This window comes from Neodiprion pinetum, chromosome 3 (genome assembly GCF_021155775.2).
Source record: "Neodiprion pinetum isolate iyNeoPine1 chromosome 3, iyNeoPine1.2, whole genome shotgun sequence".
In the NCBI taxonomy this organism is placed as follows: domain Eukaryota; kingdom Metazoa; phylum Arthropoda; class Insecta; order Hymenoptera; family Diprionidae; genus Neodiprion; species Neodiprion pinetum.
Window position 1 is genome coordinate 4,611,046 of NC_060234.1, and position 20,999 is coordinate 4,632,044.

General features: G+C 36.9%; 4 protein-coding genes across 5 annotated transcripts in view; 2 read left to right on the forward strand and 2 right to left on the reverse strand.

Annotated features, from left to right (window-relative positions):
* Rpn2 (Regulatory particle non-ATPase 2) overlaps positions 1 to 12,369 on the reverse strand; it is a 69,015-nt gene extending 56,646 nt beyond the window's left edge. The window contains exons 1-10 of the mRNA XM_046616462.2: positions 12,227 to 12,369; positions 11,891 to 12,008; positions 11,597 to 11,766; positions 10,537 to 10,745; positions 9,995 to 10,453; positions 9,524 to 9,750; positions 8,945 to 9,197; positions 8,293 to 8,481; positions 3,294 to 3,509; positions 2,345 to 2,409 (exon numbers count right to left, since the gene is read on the reverse strand). Of these exons, the coding sequence (XP_046472418.1) occupies positions 2,345 to 2,409; positions 3,294 to 3,509; positions 8,293 to 8,481; positions 8,945 to 9,197; positions 9,524 to 9,750; positions 9,995 to 10,453; positions 10,537 to 10,745; positions 11,597 to 11,766; positions 11,891 to 12,008; positions 12,227 to 12,245 (1,925 nt within the window). The 5' untranslated portion in view covers positions 12,246 to 12,369. The remainder of the gene's footprint in view (positions 1 to 2,344; positions 2,410 to 3,293; positions 3,510 to 8,292; positions 8,482 to 8,944; positions 9,198 to 9,523; positions 9,751 to 9,994; positions 10,454 to 10,536; positions 10,746 to 11,596; positions 11,767 to 11,890; positions 12,009 to 12,226) is intronic.
* Positions 12,370 to 12,918: 549 nt separating this feature from the next.
* Taf9 (TBP-associated factor 9) lies at positions 12,919 to 14,844 on the forward strand. The gene is made up of 3 exons (XM_046616487.2): positions 12,919 to 13,217; positions 13,299 to 13,748; positions 14,565 to 14,844. The coding sequence occupies exons 1-3, from the start codon at positions 13,079 to 13,081 to the stop codon at positions 14,711 to 14,713; spliced, it is 738 nt and encodes a 245-aa protein (XP_046472443.1). The 5' UTR covers positions 12,919 to 13,078; the 3' UTR covers positions 14,714 to 14,844.
* A 1,168-nt stretch (positions 14,845 to 16,012) lies between these two features.
* Positions 16,013 to 18,525, forward strand: LOC124214257 (phospholipase A1 VesT1.02). Its single transcript, XM_046616481.2, has 7 exons — positions 16,013 to 16,127; positions 16,268 to 16,442; positions 16,518 to 16,666; positions 17,228 to 17,473; positions 17,571 to 17,759; positions 17,830 to 17,980; positions 18,151 to 18,525. Exons 1-7 carry the CDS (start codon positions 16,085 to 16,087, stop codon positions 18,206 to 18,208), a joined length of 1,011 nt encoding a protein of 336 aa, XP_046472437.1. The 5' UTR covers positions 16,013 to 16,084; the 3' UTR covers positions 18,209 to 18,525.
* Positions 16,520 to 20,649, reverse strand: TfIIFbeta (transcription factor TFIIFbeta). Of its 2 annotated transcripts, none has more exons than XM_046616485.2 (7): positions 20,476 to 20,649; positions 20,142 to 20,295; positions 19,881 to 20,032; positions 19,603 to 19,692; positions 19,348 to 19,472; positions 19,118 to 19,261; positions 16,520 to 19,010 (listed from the first exon to the last, which is right to left on the reverse strand). In XM_046616485.2, the coding sequence occupies exons 2-7, from the start codon at positions 20,288 to 20,290 to the stop codon at positions 18,855 to 18,857; spliced, it is 816 nt and encodes a 271-aa protein (XP_046472441.1). In that variant the 5' UTR covers positions 20,291 to 20,295; positions 20,476 to 20,649; the 3' UTR covers positions 16,520 to 18,854. The 2 variants fall into 2 exon arrangements, with proteins under 2 accessions (XP_046472441.1, XP_046472442.1); XM_046616486.2 differs by lacking the exon at positions 20,476 to 20,649 and adding an exon at positions 20,371 to 20,432.
* Between the last annotated feature and the right edge of the window lie 350 nt (positions 20,650 to 20,999).

Below are 20,999 nucleotides of genomic sequence, written 5' to 3' on the forward strand. Positions count from 1 at the left end.
TGTATTATGCATCCCTCTTGTTTCTCCTTGTTACACTTTTCCCCGGGAGTTTGTACAGCCGTTCGGCGATATCGATGTACGTGTAAAAGAAAGAGAGGAGAGAAAAGTAATAAAAAAAAAGAAAGAAAGGGGGGGGGGGGAGGGAGGAAGTCGGGGTGAAGGGATGGAAAAAATCGGCAAAGTTATCGCGAACGACGGCCGAAAGGATGAAAGGAAAAAGCTAGGAGACAGAGGAACCTGCAAGCCGCGTTTGGCAGAGGCCAAAGAATGAGACAAGATTTGTTGACGCTTTTCAGGTATAAATAATTCTCGGCTATATGTGTATACATAAATATATACATACGTATGTAGCCCGCAGAGATTTCTTTGTCAACTTGGACGGACGTTCCCTTCTCTGATCTCCGTAGACCTTCTTTTTCCTGGATATTTCTTAAATACGATTCGCCAGAGATTCGTGGATACGACAATAACGGTCTCGAAAATACGGCCTAAGGTTTTTTTTTTTTTTATATTATGATTTTGAAAACAGCGAGCCTCGAATTGCCCGAAAAAATTTGTACGAGCGCAATCGACGAAAAAAAATTGAATACACGTTAACTTCCTAAATATTTAACAATACAGTTCTTTCTTTCATATTTACATTAATTATATTCGGGCGATTTCTCTAGATAAAAATTCATCAATAATTACTTTTTTTTTTCGCATGAAAAAAAAAGTCACATTTCGATATTTACAAAAAACCAGAATTTTCTTTTACATTTGAAATTTTTTTTTCACCACGGTCGACGCAATTTTTTTGTCTGAGGTGATGGTGGAAGAGAAATAAAATAAAAAAAGAAACGAACAAGAAAAAATAAAGTATGAAAAAAGAATCGCGCAGCATCTTTTCGTCGATTCGTAAATGATAAGAAATGTTCAGAAACTAGCCTCATTCACGGAAAAAAGGAAAAAAAAAAAAAAAAAACGTTTCGGACACATCCCAATGTATAATATTTAATAAAAGAAAATCTGATAGATAATTATTATACTTCGAGTCTAACGATAAAAAAGACGATTAAATAATAATAGCAGTATAAAAACAAACCGACGACGAGATAGAGAAGTTATGTGTGTAATGTTTTTTTTTTTTTTTTATTCTTTCTTTTTGTTCCATTCAAGAAACGTGGGTACTTCGTTTTCTTCGAACCATTAGATCCATTTTTCGTTTCCACCTCCGTAATACTGCCCTCAATATCTCTATAGGCATATAATAATAACTAACGCGGCGAGAGTTTTTCTCGGCAGCCCTCTCAAGATACCAGAGGTTTCAAATTGAACTCAGATTTCCGGCTCTACGACTTTCTGGTTTCAAACGCTTTCCCGTGCAGAAATTTCTGCATCATTTAAACCGATCAATACACGCAATACGTGTATATATATATATATTTTATATATGTATATATATATATATATCCATTATACAGGTACATTTACTTTTCACTTTAAACGATTATATATATTGCGATATATAATATATTGCGAAATCGTTTAAAGTGAAAAGTAAATGTACCTGTATAATGGCTGAAATTTCGCGTCGACTCCGATTAGATAAATATAAGAACGCGATAAAGAAAAACGACGATTTATCGTTCGCAAAATATCCCATTCAACGCAGGAATCAAAATCGAATATTTTCTTTCACCCTCGTAATGAAAATCAAAGGATACAAATGTAAAGAAATGATTTTTATTTATTTTTTTTTTATTTCCTCAACCGCGCAGAAACTTACGGAATCGACGAAACGTAAGAATATTTAAATATCAAGCAAAAAATTAGATTCGTCGTTCAATTAATTTAAACATGAAAATTTATCGACGTGAAAATTTGATGGTGTGGTGGGGGGTAGGGGGTAGCAGTGAGTAAGCAGCGAGCTTTTGTGGAGTGAATATAGAATGTAGTAATTGATAGATACCGATTAATTAAGCAGCCGCGAGTAATTTCATTACCCAGCCACCTTGTGTCGATGTTCGAATATTGGCAGAAGCGTATCTATGTAAATATACCCATACACGCGTACGATTCGGGGCTTGCAATTATTACGCGAAACAAAAGCAGTCTGTTGATACTCGGGAACAGCATCGGCCGTTTTATATGGATAATTGATATCAGCCACGTTTAGTTGGAAATAAATGTATTCCTGATGCGGTCAGATAATTCTTTCTTCGTTTTTACGTTGGAAAGAATTAACGCGATTAGGGTTACAAGTGATGCCAAATAATGAGGGTCACATTTAGCACCACAGAAATATTAGTAGAAGATAATGAATAATCGTTTGTTTAAATTTTGTAAAACAAGCTCGACTCACCGGAACAGCAGAAATCCCAAACCAGTGACAGCGGCTCGCCTTACATCGTCGTTGACGTCGGAAACCTGACAAACAGAAAAAAAAACCGATAAATTTGAAAGTTGAAATCGACTCCGATGACCATTACGTAAGTTTAAATGTTATATATTGGATCGCGAAATTGTCGGAAGTAATTACTTCGTGAACAAAAAACGTGACATCGTTCTCTTTCTCGTGCAAAGTTGTAGATTCGTTAGAACAAAATGGCGGTGAAGGTGAAGTTGTAAAAAAGCCCCAATTTCCAGAATTATCAACGAATCATCGCGCAATTTGGTACTCCATTTCTGATTTTTTTTTCAGAATTCTAGATCACGAGGGTTCAAAATGCGGAGTGATTTATCAATCGAATTGGAGAAACCGGATGACGGAACTTTCGAAATCTTTTTCTTCGCCTTTCTTCTTTCGAACGCCTCCATCGTCGAAAGTAATTACTTCGCGAAGAAAAGAGGTGACATCATTTTCTTTCAGCTGTCGAGAATCTTCTCTTCGTGCAAAGTTATATGTGGATTCGTTCAAACAAAATGGCGGCAAAGCAGAAATTTCAAAAAGCTATAATTCCCAAGATTATCAACGGATCATCACGTAGTTTGGTGCTTCATTTTTTGCCATCGGTCCGCATCTGCTTGATTTTTTTCAGAATTTTAGACCACCGGGGTTCGGAATGCGGAGCCATTTATCAAACGAATTGGCGAAACCGGATGATGAAACTCTCGAGATCTTTTCTCTTTCACCTTTCTTCTTCCAAGCACCAAGAATAACGGCCCAAAGCGTTGCGAGGCGTAAAAGTATGAAGGAGTATTACAGCTGCTATACCGAGATGTGCGCGATATAGTTGACGAGAAATAATTTTTTCCCTCTTCCTTTATTCCCCCTTGTTCGCGGGGTAGTAAAACTTTCGAACTGCACTCACCGCGACGTGTAAAAGCTTCCGTATTGCCTGGTTGTTTCCTGTTCCGCAGTAGGCCATCGCAAGGGTGTACATACCGCTTCTTCGGAGGATTGGATCCTTATCGGCGGTCGACGATGCGATGAGCGGATCGGCTTCCTCCAGTCTACCGTACATCGTGAATGCGATACCGACGGCAAGACCACGCAGTATTTTCTCATGCTGCGTCTCGTGCGCGTACTGCAAAGAAAAAAACAAGACAACTGAATTTAAGCTCAATTGACAGTTAAACTAGAGATAAAAATAAAATAAAAAATAATTTTTTTTGTTATCGACTGAATAGTTAACTCATCATATTGCACATCCATATTTTTATCACTTTACCGATAATTGCTAAAATTAAGAACACATGTTTCTCTTGAAGAAAAAAAAAACAAACAAAAACAAAAATACTATAAATCTAATTTTACACAATTTTGCTAAATATCATTCAAAATAGCAAACGGATCTTAATAATTTACTATATTAAGATATTTAATTCGATTCAATTCGAGAATTCGTTTCGTAAATGTATATCAGAGCCAAGGGAGCAGTTTCCGTATCGAATAGGTAATCGTATAAAGTGACGACAGTCGCCCCCAAGGATCGACCGAGTCTCACCTCAAGTGCTATAACTACGCAATAATAAAATTGGAATGTTTTATCTAACGAGACACGAGGTTAGCCCTAGAGCAAAGCGGTTATACGTAAGTGATAGCAGAGAGCGAGAAATGCAAAAAAAATGTTGTCGATGCGAAAAGAAAAAGCAATGAATAAAAAATAGGCAAAGAATTAACTGAAAAAATCTGTGACCAATGACGATAGAGTTGTGTTCAGATTTTAAAGCGATATATCCTCGGTATATTTGTATTTATTTCAACACAAAAATTTAATACCATCGTTTATGTGTCCAATTTTTATCAATTACAGATCATTACAGTTTGTTTGTTAATGAATTTTCCACAAAACAGATGATTGCGATACTTCATTTGACGAAAAAATAACCATACGCTTTATTGACGATGATATTAAAGTGATGAAGAAATTAATTTCAAGCAATTCGTAGACGATCCATTGGAAAACGAAATCCCAAACGATGATCCACAAAAATGCCTAAACCACAACTTTATAACTCGTTCCTTCTACGTAAAAAGGAAAGATTTAAGAAAATTAACATTCTATTCAACCAGCTTCGATATACTTCGATATCTATTTAAAATTCTGATGTTACGATTTTTAATTTTTATCAACATTTTCGTTGGACTCTTGTTATTCGTGCGTCTCACATTTCCTCAATTCTCGTTTCGAAGGCAAAACGGGAAAGTCAGAATGACAATCAAGTCTCCGGGGTAAATTCAACCCCTCTCTAAACGTTTAGGCCTGCCTCGCCTGGGTTTATCCCAACTAACTGAGGTCACAAGCGAGAGTTTCAAACGACGGGTCATACCAATTAAGCCTGCACACGCTGTTTCTGAAATTCAATCTATCCCTACACATTGTTGATTATTTCTGCTTTTACACGGAAGTTATTATTATTATTATTTTTCTTTGCAAGAAAGTAAATTGAACAGAAACGAATCCACAAAAATTTTTTCAAACGATACGATTTTTGTAGAGCAAAAAAAAAGGGGGGGGGGGGGGGGGGAACACCTATAATATCATATTTCTATAAAGTTATTTGGTGAACTTCTTTTCAATCGTTTGAAATTATGCATCAGTTTCTAACTAACAAACTAATAACAGATTCTAAATGAAGTATCGATATCTAAACTTCCGTTGACAATTCCCGTATTTTTTATTTTCGTATCTCGTTCCAAGATTAATGAAAAGTATCGATTTTTGGGTAAACCAATCTCCTCGAAACCCGAAATCAAACAGTATAAAGGCTTGGGGTTAAATCTAATAGATCGAAAGTAACAAGTTACAAAACCCGATTATCGATCGTCGATTTCTAGTCCGTCGGCTTATACTCGATAAAATACGGCGAACTTTCGGTAACTTTTTGCTTTTGGGGCGGAGCTTTCGGTGCGTCGCAAAATAGGTGTACAATTTAGCTACTCGCGTAGGCGAAAAGTTTTCGAACATGTAGACGCTCTATTATTTACGTATAAAGTAGAATCGCGGATTCTCCTCTTCCCTTACTGGTTGCCTCTCTGATATCGAAAATCGATAAAGTAATGAATCGATGAATTTTCCGACCCTCTAATTTAGCAGACACGGACTTTTCGACGAGGACGATGCACGTCCTGCTGCCTACGCTTGATCTAACTATAGACGTAAAACCCTGTTGGACGCTGGCCAGAATTCTCTCAATTTTCCTCTCGGTGCACGTTTTCCTTTTGTTTTTTTTTTGTTTCTTTTTTTTTTTTTTTTTGCACTACGCTGCATGCATCAGAGGATTTTTCATTTTCCGCATTTTTTCGATTCAATTAGGAACATTTGATCAATGTATCGCTAAACGAGAATGAAGTTCGTTCGGAACGTCGATGCATCAAAACCATGTGATATATTAACGATAAAAAAAAAAAGGGGGGGGAACTAACTTCGACGAAGTCAAAACTGTTTCTACAATGTTGGCGGAATAAAAAAAAAAAAAAAAAAAAAAAACTTGCCGTACGTATTTTATTGATCAGTTCGACGACCGAGAAAGAGCCGCAAATAAAAGAAAAAAAAAAGAAAAACGAAAAACAAATAAAAAGAATCAACTTCTTCCTATTTCTATGTTTTTTTCCGCAGAATAATAATAACAATAATGATGATGGTAAAAATGGCAAATAGCAGATGGGACGAAAAGGAGAAGCCGATGGATCGTTTGAAAACGGTCCATTTGTCAGAAATATATATTCGCGACATATGCCACGGTTACAGGGCGGATCGTACCCTTTGCGAATATCTGACACCGACCGGGAAATTCGCCTGGTTGATATGACAAGAATAAATTACGCCCGCGTGAAAAAGGCCCTATCTCATAAATACCTTATACGCTATATATTCTTCATATTTTATTCACCCTATCCTCTTCGTTTATATCGTCATCATTTTCATCGTTACGCATGTATTCTCCAGACACGGCAATGAAATACAATATTATACAAACAACGCAACTTTATTGAATTGTAATGTTTGTGAGGAGATTGTTTTCTTTTCTTTTTTTTCTAATCATTGAATGATTTATGAATAATGATAAAAGGTTAAACAAAAGATCGCAAAACTCCATACAAACCAATTTTGTGTTACATAATATAAAAAAAAAGACGTAGCAGTGAAAATTATTTTTTGAAACACACGAGCTACTGGACGGGGGGATTTATTCAGAGTTACTGAAACGGTCGGAAAGCAAAGACCAGAGTAAACTTATATATTCGGAATCTTTAACGTTTTTTGTACTTTCTTATGTGTATGTATATTATTTGTAAACTTTCTCTGTGCCGAAGGTCAATAATGGGAGGGGGGGTCAACATTTATTCTCGTTCTGGCCCTGACGAGGGACCTCCTCGGAAAAGTAAAATATTATTTATTGATTGAGATAAAGAAAGGAATTTAGTTATAGATAAATATTGTTCTATAAATTGAATACGAGCAAACTTACATTGGATACGCGAAAAACCGCGGTGAAATTTTTCAAAAAGAATGGAAAACAAAAGAAAAAAAGAAAAATTCAAGTTACCAATTCATAGCAAATCGGTGGTATCCATCAATCAATCAAAGCCAAATAGCGGCCAAGTCATCCATCATTTAGTGAATGACAAGATTATTGTTAACACTCACATCCAATGTAATCAATAATTTGCTAAATTTAAAAGCTTACCAACACTGAAGGAGAGCTAAGGTTTATCAGATTCTTTTGGCGGCATTATTTAGCCAACAATTAATGAATTATTAAACAATAATGACGCAAACAATCGAACGTCGTAACTACCTGTTGAAAGAAAGCGAAAGATGAAGGTGGATCACTAATCGATCATCATGGCGGATTCAGTGTCTGATTTGAGATTGACAGTATTTTTGTCACAAACGATGTTGCACATTTCCAAGACTAATCTTTTCTTTATATTTCTTTTCGCGGGGTTGTATTATTAATATTAAAATTATGATCAACATCTAATCTATGTTCTGAGAAGGATCAGAACGTAAAAAAATTTTGACTTCCCTTCTTTATTGACCTTCGAAACCGAGAAAGTCTACACATAATTAAAGATAAGGTCAAGAAATTCTTCAACATATTTGTATTATAACTATATAAAACCTTTTCTACCTTCACGATGCAGAAACGAGACGTGGAAAAAAACGAACGGGAAAACGGTTATTCTTTATATCACGACTTTACGGGATGTTAAACCCAATGGGGATGCCATTATGGATAAGGATAGAAAGAACGGAAAGAACGGAAAGAATGGAGGCAAAAAGAGGGGACAGAATAGAGACTCCCTTGAGAATCGAGCACTTCGGCTGTTCGCCGTTATTCGCGAATCCAATTATTAAACCTGCACCGTGATTTCTGAAAACACCGAAAACATCTCATGAAAATGAACTCAAAGTTTTTGTTAATGTCAAACTCGATCTGTTTGTTCCTAAACACAAGGAGCATAATAAAAAAAAAATCGAATAAATTGATTAGGAGTTCGGTGGATTGATCATTACTCGAGATGAGCAAAATTTTGGGCAAACGTCAAAACGGATGTAAACAGAATTTAGCTTCGTATTGACATTATGAAAGAAGATTACGCGTAAAAGCTTCTACCTCGTATACCTCGAATACCTCGTATATGTTTCATTATGGACAATCTTAGAAATGAATCGATAGAAATGAATCTATAGACCAAACGGGGGACAAGGTACGGCTGTCTAAAATCGTCCAAAAAATTTAACGTATTTGTTGAATGTTCTCTGAAGCATTTCACAAAGATTAAAATTCGTTCCAATCCATCCTGATTAAATTTTACCCTCGGTTCCAATAGTATAGAGTTATTGCTCGAACACTCACCACCACCATGTCGTGGATAGCCTGAGTAGACTTTGAGCCAAGCATAACCATCCCCATGGCGATACCAGCAGCTTCGCCAGTCACAGCGTCGTCTTGATACAGGTTGAACTTAAGCTGTTCGTAGACGTCTTGTCTGTGGGAACCCATCGCCGCAAGTCCAAGTCCAAGGCAGCCGCCGTGACGCACCATCTTTGCAATAAAGTACAATTCGTTAGATTCACAGAACTCTCGTTTCTTGCACTTGTACATTAGAGTGGTGGATTATTCTTGAAAAAGAATTATGTAACGGAAATTATACGTGTAAATGTGTGAATAGAATCAATTAGAACTGATTCTCAGCCTTCGTCTTGGTAAAAAGAATTTACCTATTGGTAATAGAATATAATGTGAGAACACAAATAACCCATATTTCTAAACTAAAAACGTCGATTCATTTAAAATTCAGGTAAAAAGCTCGAAAATATAAATAAACATTGCAATAAATTAGCATTTATTCATATAAGCCTGGTTTTCAAATCAAAACGAACATTTTTATCGCGGTCATTGCAGTATTTTTTGTCAGTTTTATATGCTGAAATCTTTACAAATTCAGCTAAGAAATTTAAAACCCTATGATAATATGACTAGTTAGTCATTTGAACAAAAATCTTACTTCATTTTGTGCATCCTTCAGCTGGCCGAGGAGATAATCGGTGATGGTTGCTCCATGGTTGGCGTGAATTAATCCCAACGCGTAGAGACCACCTCCTTCCGAATATCCGGCACCGGCGCCAGTCTCACGTGGTAAATAAGACTGCATCAAAGCCAGAGCTTCCTGTTCATGGCCTCTGTGTATAACACCCAATGACGCCGTGGCTGTTAACTTGGCCCAATTTGTGGCGCGAGCCAACCACTCCAAGTTGTCACTGAAAACGAGTAAGCAAGTCAGAAACTTCAGGTGAGAGTTGCAACCAAAAGTGTGAGGTTGAACTTAGTATCGTTAACGTGAAAATTCAACTCTGGGAAAACTTTTTACGTCACAATTTTAAAATTGCGTAATTTTGCGTCAACCATTGAAAATGAAGAAATACTCCTACTCAAAATTAACTTCTTCATAGGTACATTGAAATTGAAAATTAATGAGATTTTTCTTAAGGTTTTGCTAAGCTAACGTTACACACTTCAATCTTGTCCAGTGATTGATCACATCCATCCTATGTTATTCGTAGATTATTTATGGAAATTCACTTACCGAAGGAATTGATCGCTTGTCGTGCCGGAGTGCATGAAGGCATTCGCTATCACGGTCGCAGTGTGGCAAATCGACACGCGTATAGCGTCTTTCGTGTTCTTGAGAATCAGCATATCGGTATGATTGCTGCGAATTAAAAATTGTAGATGCAAATCTATCGACACCTCACCGCCCAAAATACTCGACAGCGCATCCACACGCTCCTGCTGCTCCCGCTCCTGGGCACTCTGCGTAATGTAAAAACAAATTTGTAGTGTTACATTTGAATAGCAGATTTTAACCCATACTCGCTCAAAACTGGGTTTTAAAACAGCAGATGATTAACTACTTTGAAATTTGATGTACGACAGTAACTCAACTACTTTAACAATCAAATAATTATTCAAATTTTTTAAGATTTCTTGAAATCCTGAACATCTATTACACAACTTTACCGTCATAAATGTATAGCAAGACCTCGGTTGGACTTACCAAACTTTCTATGCTGCGCTGAGGAGTTTCGTCAGCAGTAATCCCATTTGGTTCGGTCTCGGTAGCCGGAGAATCGGCCGGTATTTCGGCAGTAGCTTTAACGGCAGGTTTTATAATAGGTTTGACCATAAGCGCAGCAGGAATCGGGGCAGTTGCTCTTAACGCCTGAAGAACACGTCCAAGAAATTGCTGAGTCGCAGATTCATATAGATCGAACGCGATCTGATAAGCCATCAACGAAAACTCCTGTGAACCTTTGCTCAATCTATCAAGAAGTTCGGCAACAGCTAGCGGATCGTCAAGAAAGATCAAACACTGACACATGTTGACGTAGTCGGGAGTTCCCAGGTTCCGATAGAGGCTCACGAGACACCTGAGCACCGTGTTGCGGAATCCCCGATTCTGAATGAGGCTCATAGCGACTTGAAAAGCGTAGGACAGCATGCCCGCAACGTCGTCCTAGAAACGTAAGAAAAGAAACTAATCTGGCGTTCAAACGCGGGCCTCAAAGATTTTCATAACATTCTTTCATAAATACTTACAGATTGCATGATAGCAGCTTCAAAAATGTCCATCCTGCGAGTCTCCAGAGCAAGACCTAGCGCCTGGCGGTACTGACCGTCGTCCAAACATCGCTGGAACATCCGATTCACGATTCCCTCCAAACGCGGATCAATGGCCTTGCTAGATACTGCAGACTTTCCTTCAACTTCGTGAATACGCTGCTGAGTATAAAAGTCAATGCACTTGGCTGGAAAGAGAAAATTTGTTTTAATGTATTAATTTGATAAGACCTTTATTTAGTCCAGTCAATAGAGACGAAAATCACGTGAGATAAAAGGAAATCATAAATCGTGAAGCAATTTTTACAAACCTTCTTAGCAAATGTTTAGTATCAAAAAAAGGAAAACCATTTCCCTCTCTCTACTGCCCAAAGACACATAGCTATACTAACGTCACGGCATATATTGGTTACATTTCATTTAAAACATATTCTCAAATATCATTCTGGATATTTGCATCTGTTGAGAAAAACGTTAACATAGATTCCACTTATTTGAAGCAAAAAACTGTTGATTACTGGGCAAAAATTGATGATTTTTACTGCAGAAAATTTAACCAAATCGTATTTACAAAGATTTGACTTTCCTGTACAACCTTCAGAAAACGTGACTCAAAATGATAATTTTTTCTAATAGTTATAGATGTTGAAAAACAGGTAAATTTCAAATTCTCGTACCATGATTAATAAATTAATAATGGAATAAATTATAGATACATGAGTTTTGATGTGTAGGAATTCGCGTCCTATATCTTTTTGTGTAAAAAAAACAGTTTTTTCAATTGGCGTCGTCGGTTATCAAAAAAAAAAAATGACAAGTTCAATTATAGGAGTCACAGGTCAAAGACCTTGATTTAGAATTAATTTGAATAAACAAATTTTTGGGTGGACTTTTCGCATCTGTAATTCAAGTCCATAAAACGATAGTTTTCAATACAATTTTATGACTAGCATTAATAGTTAAAGTGAAATTCTCTATTGGCTAGACTAATTGATCCAGAACAAACCAGTAGCAGCAATTTGGACTAGTTTCAACTCACCGATCGTTGTGTCGACATACTCATTGCGAGCGTTAACGTCGAATAGCTCGCCAGCGCCAAGAGCATAAGTCAGAGAATCCTCGAAACTTCCAAGGTGGTAGTACACCTTGCTGGCTACGAGCGCTGCCAGCTCATGCTGATTAAATCCCTTGTCTTCGTGCAATATTTCGCTGTAGATAAGTTAAACGACGCCTCATGATTATTATTATAGCAATTTTGCTTCTTAATCTTGAAAGACAACTCAAGTAACACACATACAGATTTGTACAAATAAATAAGTATTGTGACACGTACATTTTTTCAATCGCCTCGGATATCTCTGGCCAAAATTCGTCCACAATGAGATCTAGTTTTTTCAGAGCGAACACTTTCAGCTCAGGCATCGGCTCTTCCAGTAGGGAAATTATTCCCGCTGGAAAATAAATATGAACAATGAAAATCGAGTGTTGTCAACATATTTTTATCCATATATTATAGGTTAGGTATGACAAGGCTTGCAAATCATGTCATGACTGAAAACAGTGACTTGCACACGAGCGTAGCCGGCTTTCGAAAAACTTCAATGTCCTGTATTTTTGTCGACAGTTGAAAATTTTCGTTGCCGGAATAACGAAAAACCGTTTTATTCACCTGCTGACGTGATGTTCATGTTGTTTTAGGTGAATCTTACGATTTAACGCAATTGTTCAGGAGACGAAAAACGTACAACGACTTGACGCGGATCAAGTCTACTGAACTATGCCGCAAATCCGTAATCATCCGCAATGGTAACAAGCGAGTGTCGAGGTATCGTATTTCAAAATATCGAACAGCTCTGGAATTTCCCGCAGTCTCAACATCAAAATCCACCTTTCCAAAAAGCAGCCAACCCGATATAAAACTCAATTTTTATGTATTTATACGTTATTTATGATTATAGAAAGGGTGACAGAGTCACTTGACCTAATTTAGTTTTCATTCCAGTCCATTGAACTATGCTGTTAATCCGTAATAGCGGTGAACAGCCGCAATCAAAACGGTAGAACGAACGAATATCGAGGTATTGAATTTTAAAATATGGAACTGGTCTCGAGTTTTTACGCAGTCTACCATCAAAATACACCTTTTCAAAAACAAGCCAACTTCATATAAAACTCAATGTTTTTGTATTTATATAGTATTTATGACCACAGAAAGGTTGAAAGGGTCGCTTGAGCTAATTTAGTTTTCATTTAAGTCCACTGAACTATGCCGTAATAGTGCTGAACAACAGTAATCAAAACGGGAAGACAAACGAATATCGAGGTATCGAATTTAAAAATATCGAACTACTATCGAGTTTTCCGCAGTTCCATCAAAATCCACCTTTCCAAAAACTAGCCTACTTCAGAGAAAACACAATGTTTTTGTATTAATGGTTCGACAGGGTCAGTTAACCTAATTTAGAAACAGCGACCAAGTTTGATATTTTATGAATTTAAAGTCGAAGGAAGAACACGAAATATGGCAGATAAACCGAAATCAATGAGCCAGATTAAACATGTACCGAAAGACGCGCAAGTTATAATGTCAATAATGAAAGACATGGGCATCACTGACTACGAGCCAAAGGTTATAAATCAACTCCTCGAATTCACTTATCGTGAGTATATCCTCTCTTGTATCGCGTTGTTTTCATCGTTTCATTAAAATGAATTACAATTTTACGTACAATTGTTCTCAGGTTACGTAACCTGTATACTGGACGACAGCAGGATATATGCTAACCATGCGAAGAAGAAGTTCATTGACTTAGACGATGTTAGACTCGCTGTAAAAATGCAGTTAGAACGTTCGTTCACCAATCCGCCTCCCAGAGATGTACTACTGGATGTAGCCAGAGCAAAGAACAATATTCCGTTGCCGTTTGTTAAGCCAAACAATGGCCTGCGCCTTCCGCCCGATCGTTACTGCCTCAATGCCACAAACTATAAGCTGAAAAACGCTGCCAAAAAGATCGTTGGTAAGCCGTTACACGCCATAGTTGGAAATAATTTTAGCGGAGGTCAACCCAGGATCAAGATCGAACCGAACAAAACTGGATTGTCCATCGTCAAGAGGCCTGGCACTCTCGCTACTGTTGCCCGAACCCAAGCTATAACAATTCCAAAACCTGTGTTCAAATTCACTACCGGTAAATATAAAGAGGTTTTCTTTTTTTGTAGAGGAAATTGGATTAGTAGATTATTTTCATTCCTATTCTATTCATACTAATAATTTAAATACTTATCATTTCGCAGATACTCGATAAATTTTCCATCCCCAATACCCCATCCTACTTGCCAATATTTCTGTTCTTTACCTTCCATATGAGAATTTATCTCAAGTTTCACATGCATATCAGTAGAGTTGATCGATCTATCTAGTCTCATTCGGAACTTCCTTCAATGATTGTAAAGCCTTTCAGGAAAAATACTAGCAAATGATTCTTCAACAGTAAATGAATATAAAATTGTAGTGATTGAACCTTTTACAAATGAAAAAGTATTACGGGGTTAAAGTTAGTAACGATATCTTAACGAAACATTGTACAAAAAAAATTTCACCATTTCCCAATTTTAAAATGACTGTAAAAGTTAAATTATCAAAATATCAGCATGTCTAGCTTATTATACGTTTTATTGAATTTCAGACAATTCGAGATTAGCGAAATAACGGTTTTCCTTAACATGCATAGTTTACAATAACGTCACTAACTTCAACGTGATAAAGTATTAATACAGTAATTGTTCTATGCATTGAAATGTTGATAATTATCCACTGATTAATAAACTCTTGGAATGTGAAGCGAGTAAATCAAAATTTAGAGAACATATTTTTACTGGAAATTAAATTTATGAATTTAGAAGCATCTTCGGTCAATGAATTTAATCTTTGAAGATTGTTCAACTATATTGTATACATCATTATTATCTGCTGATGCTAACATGCGATAAAAACATTTCGGCAGGTGCTGGAACTGGAGCTCCAGGAGGAAAACCGGCTGTTGGAAAGCCAAAGATTCAAATTTCATCAAGTCAACCTGTGTCTGTAATAAAAATGGAAACTGATGATTCGTCGAAGAGAAAAAGAGAAGAAGAAGACTACGATATTGCCTGACTAACTAAAAAAAAAAAATGTACCCGCGTCATATGAATAATATTATTTTATAACAATGGTCTGTGCACCCCAAATCAACACTTCTGATTCCCTAATCGTTCTGATAATAAATACAGTATTTATCACAGTTACTCAATGTTATAGGCAATTTAGCTATTATTCACTCCCACTTACGTTCACAGTTTTCTTTCAATCAAATTATCCACCATTTAAAAAAATGAACCAACATTTACCTAAATCATTTTTAGTTTAATTTCTAGTCTGTCTTTGTCTGTTTGGTACGAATAGTCAGCATCTGGCCGAATATACAATTATCACCGTGCTAAAATTTACAATGAATATTGATCGTTATTCCTATCTTTAATTGTATTTACAAATGAAACTTGAGATACATCGATAAGAAACATCATACGATCGGAATCACGTTGGCAGTTAATGTAATGCTTTGTTTCCAACAAATGTAAAGTAGTTATCATTTGAAATCTGGAGTATGGGTCATGGGTGGTACCAGATAATCAATCAATCGTAAAACTCGTTGAAAAAAACCACCAGCTGTTTTTGAAAGGTGTTTTGCTTTTCTAAAAAGCTCTAAGATTGACCTATAGACTGATATTGTGTCCCAGAATACAAAGAAAGTTGACTTTGGAATGGAGTCGCTAGAAACCATTGTCTCCTGAAAATTTATAAAATTGATCTGCAACAGATTTCTGCATCTGCATACTGACATTGGTATTGCACCTGAAGAAGTATTACACATTCTTTCACAGTAATAGACTTGTAATTCTTAATACTTTTATTGTTTAATTAAAAGTCGTCAAACTGAACATGTTTGAGTTGATTAATTAAAGAAGTAGAAATCCCAGTTTAGCAATCAAGCCAACAAACAGGATGTAACAATATGCGAAAACATTGTACGGATTAAAATTTATTGATCGATTTAACAGTGGCGAATGGCGTGATCAATTCAGCACTTTGGCTTTGTTAGATAATAAAATTACGACCACTACTGTATAAGGATAATATCTCAGTCAGTTGCAACGATATACACACTACAAAAACTAACTGAGTAGATTGACAAGTTTTATCAGTAGCCGAATATATACAGTATACTACTATAAATACTGTCATCCAGATAATAATCTTGTTTGTTTTAAATCAAAAATACCAAAATGGGCTAGATCAAATGTTTGGATTTTATCACATTTTAGATTAGATGAAAGAACGTTGTAATTGAGCCTTAATCAATAACCACAAGGGGATTGAAACTCAGATTTAAATCTGTTTTGATTATCAATCACGAATCGATAATTGCTGGCACTATAAGTACAGTATTCTGCGAATAACAGGGCAATTCAAGTTTTTGTTGCAAAAATGAAGCTACTGCTCATAGCTGTTCTTGCGATTACTGCCTCAGGTACGATACCATTCAATATTACTTGATTTTTCTCGATTATCCATTCACAGTGCCGTGAATTTATTTCATCATACCATTTCCAACAATTTCGAGGCACTTGGTTTACATCGAAAATTAATTATTTGATCAAAATAATGCAGTTTACACTGGGGAGGTGATTGAACCTGAGCATGACTACATGTATTTCCCTGACGGAGACGGAGTTCCTCAACTGATCGACCTGCTGGAAAAGGGTGAAGATCTGACTGGTTTTGATTCGAGTGATTCCATCCTTTCTCGCAATGTCGAAACCATAACATTCAATCTTTTTACTCGGTGAGAATAGAGTTCTGTTGACTTTTAAGCGCCGTCTGACCAGCTCAAGCTGATTACAGTCTTCTCTTTGCACAGTAACAACCCCAGGAATTCTCAGCTCTTAGTTCTCAACTCCGTATCTAGCGTCAGTGGTAGTAACTGGAGCAGTTCTCGCCCGACTCGATTTATCACTCATGGATGGAGGTCGAACCAGAATTCAGACGCCTGCATTACCATCCGCGATGGTAAGAAACCGGTGTAAACTTATTATCAAAAATAAACTGTAGTTATATTAGAATCCAGAGTAGTTCTTGATACATTTCAATAAGAGATCTGTTGATTTACCCCTAAGAAAGGGCTGAACAAGGAATGAAATATTAACTTGGCGTTGTATCTTACAGCATCTAAGCGGATTTCGATCATCCCAGCTGAATGGAACATTTATCTGATGAATCCTCTACTGTCCAAAAACGGATGAAAAAAAAAAAATATTCCATTCAGCTGGAATAATTGAAATTCGCTTAGACGCTCTAAGATACAGCGCAAAGTTAGCGTATCATCCTTTATGCACCCTTTTTTTAGGGTAAATTAACAGAAATTTTATTGAAACTTATCAGGAAATATAGAACTAATCTGGATATGAATAGAATTGTAGCATGTTTTTGACATAGAGATGGTGGGGATGCTAAGTTCACACCGGTTGTAAGAATTACAGGAAAATTGTTTTTTCTAAGACGTAATTTGACTTCACATCGTTGAGTCCTGTGTTCATATCTGTGTTCATATCTCCTCGTTTTTATCCTCAGCCTATCTAGCTGAAGGCGACTACAACGTGATTGTGATCGATTGGAGTTCCATTGCTGGTGCTCTTTACGTGAGTGCTTCATCAAGCGTCAGAGGTGTTGCCGCCAGAGTTAGTCTGATGATCAACTTCCTCAGCGCCAATGCCGGCCTCAACGTAGCATCGACGAAACTCGTTGGACACTCTCTAGGTGCTCACGTGTCTGGAATTGCTGCCCGCAACGCTGAGGGCACAATCGACGCTGTCATAGGTGAGTAAAAGGCAGATGAGATTCTTTAACTCGTTCGAAAATCCGGTCTTCTTTACACAAGGAATCGTTTTTCATCATTGCTCGAATATTTTCACAGGTCTCGACCCAGCGCTTCCTCTTTTTAACTCTGCTGGAGCTGGATCCCGAATTCACCAAACTGACGCTGACCATGTTCAGATAATCCACACAAATGGAGGACTTCTCGGCATCATGGATGCCATTGGTGATACCGATTTTTACCCCAACGGCGGTAGCAGTCAGCCTGGATGCGGACTGGACCTTGTCGGTAAGTTTCGCACAAGTTGAGAGTTTGTCATTGCGCATATCGCAGCACTCTAACACATTATCCTTTACAGGGAGCTGCGCCCATTCCCGCGCCTATTACTTCTTCGCAGAATCTATCAGGAACCCGACCGGTTTCCGTGCCACAGGAACACGTTCAATGTACCTGGAAGCACTTGAGCGACACAACGAAGTGTACATGGGTGGTAGAGTTTTTAACAAATTGTAAGTACGAGTAGAAAAACTTTGTTTAGTACAGAAAACAGCTGCGGAGATACTTGTGTATGTCCACCGAGAATTATTAGTATCAAACCAGTTACAATAAAGAGAAAAAAACTTTGGAGCTTTGCCATTACAGCTTCGGAACTAATGAGCGATTAACATTATTTTTGCAGTGCCAGAGGCAGCTTTACTCTTGAGACAGCCAGACAGTCTCCCTATGCTTTGGGATGAGCAGAAGCCTTGATTTGATTTCTATAAATCAGAGCATGATGGCTGGTGTAATTGTATCTTATATATATATGTTTAAATATACTGTAATGTAATTTTTTTTAAAGTGCATTACCGTTTCATTATGTTTTGATATATTTTTTACTCCTACGCACCATTATATTTGTAGATTCTCTTTAATATTTCCGTATGAAACTTATGTCGAGTAACAATATGAACAAATCTACATCTGAGATAAAGTCTTTGCTTCTTCAACTTCTCTCTTCGCATCTAAACGATTGATGTAAAAATAAATACAATATATCACTATTTACAAATCATCCAATGCGGATTTCCGCAAATTTCCCTATTATTTGGATCCTTTGACAAGAGAAAGTCTTTTATTTTCTCTCTTTGCCTGGCGTCGATATAGAAGAATTATTCCATGGGGACGCGATTTATCACTTTACTATCTCACAAACTCTGCTTAAATTCACCAAAGCTATTCCTGGAACGCCTTTACGAATCAAATAAATTTCCATTTAAGAAATTGCATCGATCTATGAGTTGATCGATTGTAATCAGTGAACTCAGTAAATCAAGATCTGAACTAGCAAATCACAGGCAGCAAATCGTCCAAACATTCTAAAAAAGTATATAAAACAAAGTACTAATCATCATCCGAGTCATCAACTTTTGTGGCAGTTGCCGCTGGCTTCTGATCATCCTTGTAATGACGATACTCAGGTTTCAATTCCCACATATTTCTGTGCGGGTTCTTCAAGTTGTAATTGCACACTTCATTCAAAATTTCTTTTAAGTAAACCTGTAAATCAATTTTTTCACGAATCATTGCAAAAGTGTAATTCCCCAATTCTCGGAAAAATCGTATATGTCTGCAAAAAAATTTTATAAGATTGTGGCATAACTTACGATAGGCTGCCTGGTGATTTTGGCAAGGTCTCGAATATTGTAGTACTGATGTTTCTCAAATGCTGCAAATAGCATCTCTAATACCGCGTCTTTGTCATCTCTCATCTTCTTGCCTTCAGCCTTCTTCTTTTCGGCATATTCGATCTGTAAAAATAATGCAGATAAAATCTCCAAATAAAGACAAACAGAAAACACGGTAAAATTCTTCAACAATTACATTCATAACTTACGTTGTGTTTGTGATCAGATACAGGTTTGAAATTCTGTACAACCCTATCCAATTGTTGAACTTGCCTCTGAGGCACCGATGCTCGTTTTATGCTTTCCAACTTAAGCTTCATGTAGCAGTTGTCAGCTAAAAATGTAATTTCGAATTTAAATTAACAACGCAGTCGAAGATTGGAAGAATATTTCAATCTATTGAACTTTTCTGAAAATTTGCCACTAAAGTCAAGGTTCAACGATTCTGAATCACCCATACTTACCGTAAGGGCGGCATTCAAGTTTCTGCACTATTCTACCCTCCATGTAAAGTTTTTCAGTCTCTGGAACAATAGCATCCGAAGTGCTAGCAGCTGTAAAAATCATTGGAATAGACAATTTAGTAGATGCATAGATTCAAGCCAGAGAATGCATGCTGCATTGTCCTAATTTATTAATTCGTACTTTGAGCAATTCTAGGATCAAAGTAATAATAGACTAGCTAATGGTTTTAGTGATTTTGAAAGAAAAGCGTACAGCCACAAAAATTGTTCAAACTCACGTGTGACATGAGAAAATACACCCAGCATTTGACGAGTGACAGTAGTTACATCCAGCCTGTGTGCCTTTGGAATTTCCTCTTCCTCTCGTTCCTTCAGAGCTAAAACAGCTTCCGAAAGTCTTAGAGAAACTTCTGCTTTGGCCCCTGGATTTCTGCGGATAAAACAACCCTCATGATCAAGGGGAGGGTGTGGAGCGATGGAATGATTGTCATTTCTACAATCGTAAACGATCTTCGGTTAATTTAACATTTTTAACAAACTTTGTGATTTTCAGCTTGCCAACTTCGATATCTCCGGAAGCCTTTTCCCACTTGTTCGCAATATATTTAGGAACCTTAACCAACCATACTCCTCGTCCTGCATTACTCAAATCTAATTCTCGGTCTGTGTGAGGAGGCGGTGCAGACATGATACCTGAAAATAAAATATTTCAGTTTCCCTTCACGCATTCATCCTGGCAATGATGGGTCGAACGCTAGTTTCTGTCACCTTTAACCTAATTACTTATTGCATATCGGATACAAACATTAACTATCTCAAACCTAACCAAACTGACTATTAAAGTGGCCCGATTTCAATATTGGCACTGCTTACCTTGTTGCAAATGGCCTCAATAATTATAGACTTTCAGTATTTAACGAGGCGAAATGAAGGGTAATACTCCGTTATACTTATCTTCTGTAACTAACTGTTTAAATAGAGGTAAAATAAATTGTACAACAGAAACACTTGCTTCTGATAGTCTGTTGTAAAAATTGAAAGGACTACCTTTTGCGAAATTCTGGGGAAATTTAGTTATTATATTTGGCAGCAGTGAGAACGGCTTACCAGAAGAGTCAACGCCGGGCTTTTACACGCATTCAAATATCGCGGTATTATTGTAAACCCCTACCTAAACATATCATGCGCATTAATTAACAAAAATAACAAATTTGTTCTTCGGTATGTACAGTTCTTGTGATTGCACAACTTCTACGTTCTGGATTCGTGAAAAAGAAGAAAGAAAAAAATAACGGGGTTTGATCAGGTAACAGGAAAAAAAAGATTACGACAGAAACAAATATAATAGACGTAGAATTTATAAGTTTCCATAATTTGATTGTAAAGAAAGCATCGCT